Source organism: Mauremys mutica, chromosome 5 (assembly GCF_020497125.1).
Source record: "Mauremys mutica isolate MM-2020 ecotype Southern chromosome 5, ASM2049712v1, whole genome shotgun sequence".
NCBI lineage: Eukaryota > Metazoa > Chordata > Testudines > Geoemydidae > Mauremys > Mauremys mutica.
The window spans coordinates 101720506-101733694 of NC_059076.1; the positions used below are offsets into that span (position 1 = coordinate 101720506).

At 40.8% G+C, this 13189-nt stretch overlaps 1 protein-coding gene and 1 long non-coding RNA gene across 3 annotated transcripts in view; one reads left to right on the top strand and one right to left on the bottom strand.

Annotated features, from left to right (window-relative positions):
• Positions 1–13189, top strand: part of LOC123371704 — a 117309-nt gene that overhangs the window by 96175 nt on the left and 7945 nt on the right. The gene's annotated exons all lie outside the window — the stretch shown is intronic.
• The window catches only part of NWD2 (NACHT and WD repeat domain containing 2), a 136342-nt gene that overhangs the window by 5666 nt on the left and 117487 nt on the right, over positions 1–13189 (bottom strand). The window contains exons 4-6 of the mRNA XM_045019497.1: positions 4123–4326; positions 1772–1916; positions 858–1447 (exon numbers count right to left, since the gene is read on the bottom strand). Of these exons, the coding sequence (XP_044875432.1) occupies positions 858–1447; positions 1772–1916; positions 4123–4326 (939 nt within the window). The remainder of the gene's footprint in view (positions 1–857; positions 1448–1771; positions 1917–4122; positions 4327–13189) is intronic.

Consider the following 13189-nt stretch of genomic DNA (forward strand, 5'->3'; position numbering starts at 1 on the left):
TGAAGCACAATAACAGAGCACATAAATGTTTTACTTATGGTTTTATAAACAGTATTAATTTGTTTCAAAACGTAAGTTTATTTTGAAGTGTTCCTCTGAGTGGAAATGTTCTTAATAGCGGGGTTATAGAATGTGTTAATATTATATGTCGTGAATGACATATTAGATTATATTTCATCTTTAACTCAAGCAATACTGCCAGAGCACTTAGTAATACAGCAGTGGAGCTGTGATTTTTTCAATGGAGACAAGTTCACAGAAGTATGAAATGTGCTCCTCACACTTCACCATGATAATCTAGTTAATGATTGGAAAGGCATAGGTGAACCAAATGACTTCTGAAATTTTGAAATAAACACAAATCATGGAACTTCTGGAGCAATTCTTCAAGAGGATATGAAACAAATTAGCATGTCTTGGAAACGTGGTTTACTTGTAAAACGGATACCATATGATCATTAAATGGTGTCACATCCTTATGACATCAGGAAACAAGAAGGGAGGGACTAATGATGTTACGATGATGTATTTGTAAAGTTGTTTATTTCTCAAATAAATTAATTCTTACCAGTGGTTGAGGAATTGGATGAAATATTTGCATTTCCTTAAAAAGCTCTACTAACAATTATGTTTTGGCTGGAAATATCATATTGAGATGTGGCTAATAGGATATACACTGCCTCTTTCCTGAATAAATATCCAGTAACGTGCAGAAGACTGGATTTATTGTCTGTAGCAAAGATTTATCTTAGCTCTATTGATACCACAATAAGGAAAATGGGAATTAATTTGGTCTACATTTACTTCTGCTATTAAGATTAGCATATTATAAAATATATTGGTTTTTATTTTTTTACCTTCTTTGCCACTTCAGCTAATAAAAGGGTTTTTCCAGTGCAGGGTCCTCCATATATGATAAGAGGGTTAATATGTCCTGCTTTGCTATGCAGAATGTATTTATGAACTATGTTTAGCGCCTCACACCTGTACTCATAGAAAGAGGAGTACGTTTTACACAATGAAGAGTGTTGAAGGACTTCATCATAAAGCAAGTCTGTCTCGGTGTCAAAATTCTGTTGTACTGTTGCTTGAATTATATCAATCATGTCTTCGTAGAACTGTTTACCAAGTCCTTCAATGTAGTGGTTCTCCACTTCTTGTGAATAACCAAGTTTCATGTCACAATGAGTAACAGAAGTGTACACTCTCAAATTAGATGCTGCAACAATAGTCGGAATAAATTCATCCCGGAGTTTGATCAGTTTCTCATGAGCTTCTGGATCCCGCAGAACCTTTCCACCTATATGAATTACATCCATGTATTTTCCCATCTCTGGAATTTTAACAAAACGTTCAATGTTGGCAATTTTCCGAATGTAACAGACACACTTCTTCAGGAAAGCTGGTGTTTGTTTTCCCAAGGCAAAATCAAGCTCATCTTCAACAGCTGGAGGGAGAAAAAAAGAATATAGGAAAACTGTTAACTTCCTTCAAAACAAACAGAGGGGAAAAAAAATCTTTGTTCCCTCTAGATGAACAAGCAAACAAAAAATACTGTATGCAAAATTTATCAGGTGCAGTTTTATTTAGTACTAGCTATAATACAGGGCTCAGGCTTAAGCATTTATAAATTTACTTTTCTCCTCTTTTAAACTATGTGCGAGAAATGACAATCAAAAATATACTTTGGTAATTGTGGAAATATTGCTAGGCTAGATTATGAATGGGTGCATAAATATAGAATAGATTCTGTATGTATTTTGAACTTTACCAGAGGAAAGATATCTCTTTGCTTGGCTGTGTTTCATTTTTCCTTTCTCATGCAGCAACTTCACAGCAGTCTTAAAAATCTTCTTAATCTCTTCTGATATGTCCTTCCATTTGTTCTCATTCATAGAATTTGAAGATGATTCCATCTTTAAAAAATATTCATAGTTAAACACTAGCTGTAACATCAGTTTCTACAACTTCAGAAAGCAAAGGATTAATATTTAAGGTAATGATATATACAAGAAAGGAGAATACAGTAAATAAAATAATGCATGCATTAAAAAAAACTCCCATATAGTCACTCTTAACCTTTTATATTGGACAAATCATAATTTTACATTATAAGTTGTTCTGTTCTGACTATAAAACATAAGACTTCCTGACATAGTGGACAAATCTAAACTGTAAACAACATTATTCAGGGGTAAATGAGAATAACTGGTAAAATATGAAGAGACAGTGGGGTTTGTGATCAGACCTGGAGTACTATTATTAGAGAATAATAATAATATTTTTAGATTAACTTTCATCCTGAGAACTGAAAATTAGGCACAAGGAATTTCAAATTAAGCACCCCAAATTAGGTGTCACTTTTGAAAATATTAGATTTTATTTGATGGTATTTCAGTTCTTCCTTTGCAGAACGGTGATCATAATCTGACTTGCCTCAAAGGGGTGGTGTTAGGCTAAATTCATTCATCTTTGTAAAGTGCATTGAGACATCTGAGGAAAGTTCCTGTGGGCCAGACTGTCACCTGGCCAGAGAGGAGCCCAGCGGCAGTTAGGCAGGAAGTGGGTGGAGCCTGGGCTTTCCTTCTGAGCCCTGCATGCCAGCTAGCACAGCTGAGCTGGTGCAGAGGGGGGAGTAAATTGTACCAGGAAAGAGCTGGCACATCTTACTTCCCCCTGTGGAGGAGGCAGGGACCAAATTGTGGCTCTCTGAGTCACAGTTTTGTCCCTGCTCTGTTTCTGGGGCATCACAGCTAAGCATGGCCCCTTTACTCACATCTGATTCTAAGATTACAGGCTAGCCCTGTTTAAGTACAAAGTAATTTATTATTATTTCTGATTTAGTGCTAGATTGTCAATTTACAATCTAATCCAGAGTAAAGGGGCAGCGCCTCATTGTGCTGCTTTAGGGAATCACAATCGCTCACAAAGCCCTTCCTGCAGAGTTGCAGATCATTTTATATTCTGTCTGTTACTTCTGTTTTGTTTACTGGGTATAAGACTGCGCTAGTGATGATATATGAACCTTTTCTGCTTACCCTTGTGGGACAGTAGCTTGGGGAAATCTATAAAATGTTAATAACAAAAATAGAAAAAAACCTTCAAGATATATTTAAAGAGCTATTTTGGGCGTTGTTGGAGGACATTATGTACGTTGTTTTTCCCCCCAGTGCTAAATATTTCAGACTCTGCTGCACTACACTTTCTTGAACTTTTAAGTCCTTACTGCTCAAACATTTTTTATGCAACAGAGGAGGTTATTGCATTTTGTAACATGGTAAATGCATGCTATATAGTGGTTTAATTTCCTTTTGTAGTATAATTACAATCAGTATGCACTAAAATAAAGTGACATTTTGATATTGCTTTGGGATATAGCTCTACTTAAAGGGTTTATTCTCCTCTTGGAGGGCCAAATTCTGACCTTGGATATAAAACGGCTCTTGCTATGAGGGTAGAATTGGGCCCTGTACCATGCATAGTTATGGTCAGACAAAGTTATGTGCACATATAGGAGATGAGAATAAATGGGACTGTTCAAAAATATTTTACCAAGAATCTTCTTTTAATATGAACTCCAACTCAGGGTAGTCCTTGGGTGTGTGTTTAATCACTTGCTTAGCTTTAAGCATGTGCTTAAGTGTTTTGCTGACTTGGGGCCAGGGGGAGAAATTCTCATTTGCCATGTAAGTCCTATTCATGGACTTTTAATGAGAGCCCCATGCAAGAGCTGAGAGAGAGAGAGAGAATCTTCCCCACTTCAACGAGAGGGATGGATAGAGGCACCTATGCAGCCATTCCTCTTGCAGAAGGCTCATGAGCTGTAACAGTGCTTGCAGCCCACTATCATTGACCTATAAAGGCAAAGGTTGTGACCAGTGGACCATTCTTAGACCCAGTAGCCTTGGCCTCTCACTCTCTGTGGTGTCCCACACTTCCTCCTTCACGACCCACCAGACTGGACTATCACAGAGCCCACCTCTGCAGTATGCAAAGAGTTCATAGACTGTGGAGGTTCATTCCATTATGACCCCTAGATTATTTTCAAACGATGCTGGTGAATTCCATGCACTATGATGAATCTATGTAGGTTTTTTTATTAAGGACATGAAGATAATTTACTGTATTATGATTGTTCTTCAGCATTTCAGATTTTGGTCGGAGGTAATATGCTGGTGGCACTGCATTTTCATCTCTACAGTACCACTCTTCCAAAATCCTTGTCTCTAGCTTTGCCTCCACAGCCGCATCTAGGATCATTTCAAATTCCGATGATTCAACTTCTCCAGGTATTCGGATGGTCCCATATTTTTCTCCCAACAGGCCCTGTGTATTTGCAACAAAATATGGGTTTAGTGTCCCTTTCCAGTGACGCTAAAACCCTAGTCAGGATATGGCTAGATACTTTCATAAGAATCAACATGGCATTAACAGCAGTTCTATCACTTTGAAGTTACTAGGAAAGTAAATAAATATAGTTAGGCTTTGTAGAATTGGATTTTTATTGTTTTATACTTTTGATGGCTAATATCAATATTTATTTTAAAGCATTTTTTCCAGTTTTTATCTATTTAAATTTTCATAGTTCTGGGAATTATTTAATGAAATAGACATTAAGATTCAAAAGTTAAATCTGTCAATCTTGTATCAACACAAACAAAGTAAATATCTGAGTTCTTCAGTAGCATTTTTCTTATTTTGCCTCTCTGTAAATTACTATTATCTATACAAATATTTTTTCATCAGTTTGCATGTGTATGGTGAAATGAACAGTTACAGACATTTACTGATAAAAATCAAATCCTTCAGAACCTAAATATAGCAGAAGACGAATTCTTACTAGGACTATTGTATTGAACTGCAGTTTGGTTGTAAGGGCTTGGATATTTAGTATCTTTCTCAATAACTAATGCTAACAGAAAAACCTAAGGATCAGGGACACTGAAATTCTGCAAATGAAAAAAATACTCGAAATATATTTTATTAGGGAACCAACTATCTATTCATATGATATGATGGCACAGAACATAGGTTGCCATGAAAATCCTGTGTGGCAGTGACAATGAAAACTCCTCTGTTTGCACTAGGTAGAAAAGAAGCATCAGGTTTTTCAGCATAATCGGTTAGTAGCCACATTGCTCTTTAATAGGTTTCAGAGTAGCAGCCATGTTAGTCTGTATCCGCAAAAAGAACAGGAGTACTTGTGGCACCTTAGAGACTAACAAATTTATTTCAACATAAGCTTTCGTGGGCTACAGCCCACTTCTTCAGATGCATGCAGTGGAAAATACAGTAGGAAGATATAATGACCCAGTGGGAGTGGATGGGTCATTACACAAAGTAAAACTATTTCCCCATGTTTATTCCCTCCCCCCCACACACACTGTTCCTCACACCTTCTTGTCAACTGCTGCAAATGGACCATTCTGATTACCACTACAAAAAGTTTTTCTCTCTCCTGCTGGTAATAGCTCACCTTAACTGATTACTCTCGTTAGAGTGTGTATGGTAACACGCATTGTTTCATATATGTGTGTGTGTGTGTGTGTATCTATCTCCTTACTATATGTTCCATTCTATGCATCTGATGAAGTGGGCTGTAGCCCATGAAAGCTTATGCTCAAATAAATTTGTTAGTCTCTAAGGCCACGTCTATACTTACCCGCCGGGTCGACGCGGCGAGTTCGACTTCTCGGAGTTCGAACTATTGCATCTGATCTAGACGCGATAGTTCGAACTCCGGAAGCGCCGCGGTCGACTCCGGTACTCCACCGCGGCAGGAGGAGTTGCCGGAGTCGACCTTGGAGCCGCGGAGTTCGCTTCCGCGGCGTCTGGACGGTAAGTCATTCGAACTAGGGTAGTTAGAATTCAGCTACGTTATTCACGTAGCTGAATTCGCGTACCCTAGTTCGAACCAGGAGCTGTGTGTAGACCAGGGCTAAGGTGCCACAAGGACTCCTGTTCTTTTATTGCTCTTGGAGTACTCCAGGTGTTCAAAGTGGTGAAGAGCTGAACTCTAAGCAGAACTAATCTTTTCCTTTTACAGCCAGCTCTGTGCCACTACAGCGATCAAGCCAGGGCTGGATATGCCAGCTTTATGGTCAGACTCCGCCAATGGCAGTGTGGGACAAAGGAGCTGCACTGAACTGGAGAATCTGGCTCCTAGCCTCTCTTAGAAACAGTGAGAGGTTGTTATCTAAAAACATAAAAATCTTGTTTTCAAACATTTTGGCTGAGTCAGTCATTATAGACATGTATTTTTAAGGTAACTTTCGTCCCGTTTTTGAGCACTGTCATCCTTAATGTTGTTCATAAAGCGTGAAGACCTGGATTATGGCTTCCTTGACTTCTATGCCTTCCTCTTATTTTCGGCAGTTGAATGTATGTTTTCATTTTGATGAAAAGTCACATGGCATATTCAGCCTAATAACCATGTAGCCACCATTTAAATATTTTAATAATATTAGTAACAGCAACAATTACCCAGATTACAACTTTAGAAACACAAGCTGCTTCACTGACTTGTGAACTCTCATTCGCAGAAAATGCTGAACATATTTATCCAAATAGCCACCTGATGAATGAACGAATGAAAAAAAAGAAAAGAAAGAGAAATTGGTCAAAACTAACTTAAATATTCAGGTGCACCCATTTTCTGTATTAAGAGAAGAATTGTTTAAAATCTCAGAGCTGAGACTGTGGTAACTCAGAAGTTAAATTCTGTTACAGGGGGCCATGATGGCGTTATAACTCTTTTGGATAATATATTCCTGGAGGTAGCATCTCCCAGTATTCTACAGAATGAGCATTGGTCGCATAATCATATAGGAGATACAGCTCCAAATAGAGATGTTCAAATCTGCAGCTTGCTGAGATTAATTTTGGACACTATGGGTTGCTATTAAATATTAATATTTTATTATTATTTCTATATTAAACTCATGATTTCTTGGCCAAATGTCCTAAAATCTTTTCTGTGTTAGCCAAAAGTGATGGTTAATTTCTTATGTGAAAGAGGTTTTGTTTTGGACAAATGAATGTCTTCATCCTAGCAGGCCTATTCTGAGTTATACACTCTGCTTTTACTCTGAACTTCAGCTGACTCTCATGTGTTATCAGTAAGCTTTAGCTGGACCTTAGCATATTATTAAATAATGGATTGTGTGTCCTTTAACTCTGGACCCTTAGGGAAATGTGTCCACATGTCCAGGAAGGAACTGATTGTAACTGGTACGGGGCAGATGTTTTCTGTGATTATTAAAATAATAATCTGTCGAAAGATGCTTTTAGTTTATCAGGATTTAGTCTAGCAGATTATTTCTTTTCATAATGACTTGGTTACACATATCTTTTTCAATTAATGAAATAATGGATGGTTGAACAGATGTTTTAGCCTATCAGTTATTGTGTGAACCAGATACCATGAAAAAAAGTTCCTGGCCAATAGGTTATTTGCTGTGTTTCTTTTCTGTAAACTCACATAGTATATAAAGAGAGAACTTTTGTGTTAGATGCATACTGTAGTGGAAAAAATGATGTAACTGACAAGGGATGCTCATAAATGCTCTAACTAATAAAATTAGTAACTGACAATGGACAAGGAGCATGTGGCATAGCAGGTGTGTTCTATAATCAATGTATCAGCAACACATTAATGCATGGATTAATGGCTAAGCATTAAGAGCTAACTGTGGTCACAAGTGGTCCCAGTAGTGATAAATTAGTTAGAAATATCATTGACTTTTTTATTGAAAGTAAGATCAAGCAAGAGAGGATTTTTCTTTGTTCTGAACAGTATCTAATAGGTGAGTTTGAGGGAGTTAGTCAGAAGTGAACTGAAGTAAAGCTGCAAAGAGTCCTGTGGCACCTTATAGACTAACAGACATTTTGGAGCATGAGCTTTCGTGGGTGAATACCCACTTCGTCGGATGCATGTAAAGCTGCCATCGCTTCTCCAGCTACAGAGAGTTGGCATGTTTGTTTCCTTTCTGTTTTCTGTATAGTGCTGTATTAAGGATTGACTGTCATACTTAAACAAGCCTTCAACGGAGTTAATTATTTGACATCACATCTTATTAAATCCAGACACAACAGGGTGAAATCCAGGCCCATTGAAGTCAGTGGGAGTTTTGCCATTGACTTCAGTGAGGCCAGGATTTTACCCTGTATGCTATGTTTGATTTAAATTCTTTTAGTGGTTAGTTTATGTAAATAAAGATTTTGAGGTAAATACAATGAGGTTAAAGACAGGGAGTAAATTAATGGGAGGGAAACAGACATAATTTGATATGACTCATTTAAGGAATCCTTATACAGATACTTTCTTAGAAATGTACATGTACATAGTTGTGACCCCAAGTGCCAACAGACAGAGGGCACGGGGGCAGTGTGGGGTGGTGGTGCACATGTTTTTCAGGGATCACTGGATTGGATATCTGTATATTATTTCACCAAAGGTGGCATGTGAGGTCTCTACCTGAATGGACAATATTTAAGGAGTTATGTATCTATATGGAAAATTATGTTCTTAAGGTCTTAGAGCTAAGGTAGATCACCAGGAGGTGACATACCTCAGAAATGTTCCTTTCAGGCAGGTGATGACAGATACCAATCTCCCTGTTCAGCCATTTGTATATTGTCTGCCTCCCACTGTATGCTTGTTTGCATACTGAATCACAGGCAAAAGAAGAGATTAAAAAATCTGCAAGAGAGAAAATCTACAGAATAAGCAAACAGTGGTAGGTGGGTCCTGTTTATGAATAAAAGACAAAGGATTTTTCTGATTATATGTTAGAGTGCAAAGTGACACACCGAGTCCTTCATTGAAAAGACAAGCTGACAAGCCTGCTTGTCTCATGAAAGGAGGGTCCTAGCCAGCCTGGTTGTAAAGTGCTGTGAGGATTTTGGGTGACCAATACTCTGAGAGAGTATCTTGTTAATTAAGCATAGGGTCTAGAAAGCATGTTATGATTTTATTTTGTTACCATTTTTTCCCAATACTTTTACTTGCTACTATTTGAATCTCTATGCTTTGTTAAATAAACTTATACTTTATTTCACTATAAACATATGTAGGTGCTGTACGTTAAGTTGAGCAGTGATCTGAGGTGGAACTGGTAAGCTGGGGTATACTTGCTTCGTTGGAAGCAGCGAATCTGTGAATTCTGGGTTTCCAGTGGACCAGGGGCTGGGCATTTCAGGGGGACACTTGGAGGGCTTGAGGGGTGGAGTGTGCCAATAGCTAGTCTGTAGAATAGCTGAGGCCCAGAGGGGAGTGCTTGTGCTGCCCGTGGCTGGAGGAGTTGGGGAGCTGACCCACTAAGGGCAGGTACCTTAAAATCATCAGACTTGGTTTGATAGAAAGCTGGTTAGAGAAGTCATTCTTGCTCAGTCAGAAGAGTTAAATAATCATCATTCTGATGAAATGAGAACGTTTTCATTATATAAATTTCTCTAGTTTGTGATAATTTCTAATTAGCCCTTTTCGTTGGAAAGATCCACATCTCATCCCACAATGGGGTAAACACATGGCAAAGTTTAGAAATTCATTCTCCTAATCTGCTTTTTAGAATCCTAGGTTTTCTGTAGTTCTGCAGCTGCATAGTGTGACGTTCCCCTCTGGTGTTACCTGGACTCATGATCTGGAGGTCACTCCAATCCTCGACTCTGGGAGCCAGCCTTACCCTGCTCTGCTGTGAGAACCCCCACTCCTGGGCTGTTCACGCACAGCCTCTGGCAGGTAGGCTGCTCCTTGGATTGTGCAACCGAATGACACTAGCCAATATCTCCAGTCCCAGACATGACCCTAGGAACCTCCGTCTTGCAGTGTCCAGTTATGCCCACTGGATGCTGCAAGCTTATAGGAGTTGGTCAGTTTAACAAAGAAGTTGATATATACCAGGCTTGTTATCCCAAGGGGAGTCTCTGACACACTTCAAACCAAACACACTGCTTCAGGTAGAATAAACAAACAAATTTATTAACTACAAAGATAGCTTTTAAGTGATTATAAATCAAGGCATAACAAGTCAGATTTGGTCTAATGAAATAAAAGCAAAACACATTCTAAGCTGATCTTATTTTCAATGTCTTTACAAACTTAGATGCTTCTCACCACAGGCTCAGCCAGCCTCTCCCCTTTAATCAGCACGTCAGTCGCTTGGAGTGGTGTCTGTAGATGTAGGTGGAAGAGAGAGGAAGAGCATGGCAAACGTGTCTCCCTTTTATCATGTTCTTTCTTCCCTCTTGGTTTTGCCTCCCCTTCTCCCCTTCAGAGTTAGGTGAGCATTATCTCACTACAATCCCAAACTGCCGAAAGGAATAGGGGTGACTCACTCGAGAGTCCAACAGATTCTTTGGTTTCCACCTAGGCCAGCGTCCTTTGTTCCTATCAGGCTGGGCTGGGTTTGTCCCATATATTCCCTGATGAGGTGTGAACTGCCTCCCTGCTCTTGGAGAGTTTTTTACTGGGCTTATTTTAAATTATGAAGACACATTTTCAGCCTCATAACTATATATATGAAATTATAACCTATAACATTACTGTAACAACAATTACTATAACATCACTATAACAACAATGCTTAGTGTATCATGAGCCTTCTGAAGACACCTGACATGACAAACTTTGCATTGGATACCACACAATCATTTTACAAGGATGAACATGGGGGTGCTGGGTGTTCCCCCGAGGTACAGAGTGTCACACACAGATTAAGCAGGAAATAATAACCCTTCCTCCTCTGCTGCTGGTGCTTCTGGAAAAAAATGTCTCTGTCAGAGTGAAATTCAGCCTTCTGCAGATGCCCACTACAAAGCTTATGCACTATTCAAGTCCAGCCAGGGCCGGCTCCAGGCACCAGCGAAACAAGCAGGTGCTTGGGGCGGCACATTTCTAGGGGCGGCATTCTGGCACTAGCCATCATAGGTGCCGACTCCAGGGCATGGGGAAAAAGTGCCCTTACCGCCCCAGCTCACCTCCGCCTGCTCCCCTGAGTGCGCCACCACTGCTGTTCCACTTCTCCCCCCCTCCCTCCCAGGCTTGCTGAGCGCAAAACGGCTGTTTTGCGCAGCAAGTCTGGGAGGGAGGAGAAGCTGGGCGGCAGGACGCTCAGGGGAGGTGGCGGTGGTGGAGCGGAGGTGAGCTGGAGCGGGGGGAGGTTCCTCTACCCCCCGTTACTTCCTGTGCCCCACCACCCTAGCTCACCGCTGCTCCGCTGCTCTGCCCTCCCTCGCCTGAGAGGGAGTGGAGCAGAGGTGAGCTAGGGCGGGAGGTTGCAGGGGGCCCCCAGGAAGCAATGGGGGGGGGAGAATGTGGCACGCCCGGGGGAGGAGGTGGGGTGGGGATATGGGGAAGGGGTTTGGAAGGGGTGGAGTTTGGGTGGGGCAGGGGGCAGGGGGACACAAAAAGAAAAGGGGGGTGGCCAAAAATTTTGTTGCTTGGGGCAGCAAAAATCCTAGAGCCAGCCCTGAGTCCAGCGTAGGTGGTGCATGGGCCTTGTGATTTTCACCCTCTGCAGAACTCCACTGTATGGATTTTGCAGTTACTTTCTATGGCGATTATTAAATGAAATTACCAGGGCTGTACTTTTTCTGTATTTGGGCTCTGTAAGTTCAATGAGGAGTTTTGCCTGAGGAAAGATGATAAAATTGGGCCTTTCATTAGCAATATTAAAATGTCGAAGTGTCTGCTGCATTTTTATGTTATATTTAAGGCTGTAAGAAAAATCACAGGCCATGATTTTGTTGCAAAAACTGCAGCCTTTAACACACACTACCACTTTTCATAGTTGCTACAAATTTGAGGGAGTAGCATTTTGACCTGAGGCACTGTGTCGCAATATCACACATATTTGTGTTTTTCATGGGTTTTATTTTGGTTTTTAAACTTTTTTTTTTATAGTACTTGAACCGACCACACCAAAATCCCAACTGTAGCAAACTGTGGCTGCAACTTTTGAACCAAAAACCATAACTTTCATACAGCCTTATATGCACATCACTGCAGCCGACTTAATCAAGCTTAAGAATAACCTTAGTTAATTAAAGTTATTCTTAAGGAGTCTTTCCTAATGGAATCTGCACACTTCACTCTTCTCTGGTACACTCTGTATTGTTGTGTCTCCACTGTACTGGAAGTAAATAGAAAAAATTAAGCAGTCTTTTAAGACGAGGAGGCAGATTCTTTATTCTTCTATATCTTATCTAAAACTATCATTGCAATGGACATTACCTAAACAAACAGTCATGCATCACTAGATCATCATTCTGACTAGTAGAACAAAGCACTAATAGAATGGGTGTGGATAGGTTATGAATGACTTTTAGCAATGGCTTTTTCATAAAGTTGAGGCATACATAGATTTTATTTAAAAGCTCTTTAATTATTTTTAACTGAATGCTAATACAGTAGAGGGGACACATTTATTGCTGCCTGTCTTTCTTCTGTGGATGGCATTGTCAGTACCTAGTGTGACCAAGTTCCTCCTCTGCCTTGATGGGTCCTGCACTTATTGGCAGATTTGCTTGCCTCAGAGATTCACAGCAGCCCTCAGTTTGGCCACTTTTGCTAGGGGCTCAAACATGCTGTTCACTCAGTTAACCTCATCACTGGCCAGCATGGGGAAAAGGGAGGAGAACAATCCCCGCAGTCTCTGCTGACCCATCTAATGGGTTGTGGGATAGGCCAAGGACCTTCTCCTCTGGTGGGACCCACAGTCCAGGTCACCTCCTCTTGTCTCAAATAGGGATTGCAATTGTCTACCGTGTCTCTCGTAACAGCTGCGTGACAGTTACAAGTCCCTGGGCTACTTCCCCATGGCCTCCTCCCAACACCTTCTTTATCCTCACCACAGGACCTTCCTCTTGATGTCTGGTACTTCAGACTCCAGCAGTATGCCTAGCTCTAGCTTTTTTGCTGCCCCAAGCACAGCAGGCAGGCTGCCTTTGGCGGCGTGCCTGCGGGAGGTCCCCCGGTCCCATGGCAATTCGGCAGTGGGTACGCCGAAGCTGTGGGACCAGCAGACCTCCTGCAGGCAAGCCGCCAAAGGCTGCCTGACTGCCGCCCTCACAGCGACCAGCAGGGCACTCCCTGTGGCTTGCCGCCCCCGACTTGCGCTTGGAGTGCTGGTGCTTGGAGCCGCCGCTGCCTACTCACTCTCAGCTTCTTGTGCCTCTTGCTCCCAGCTCC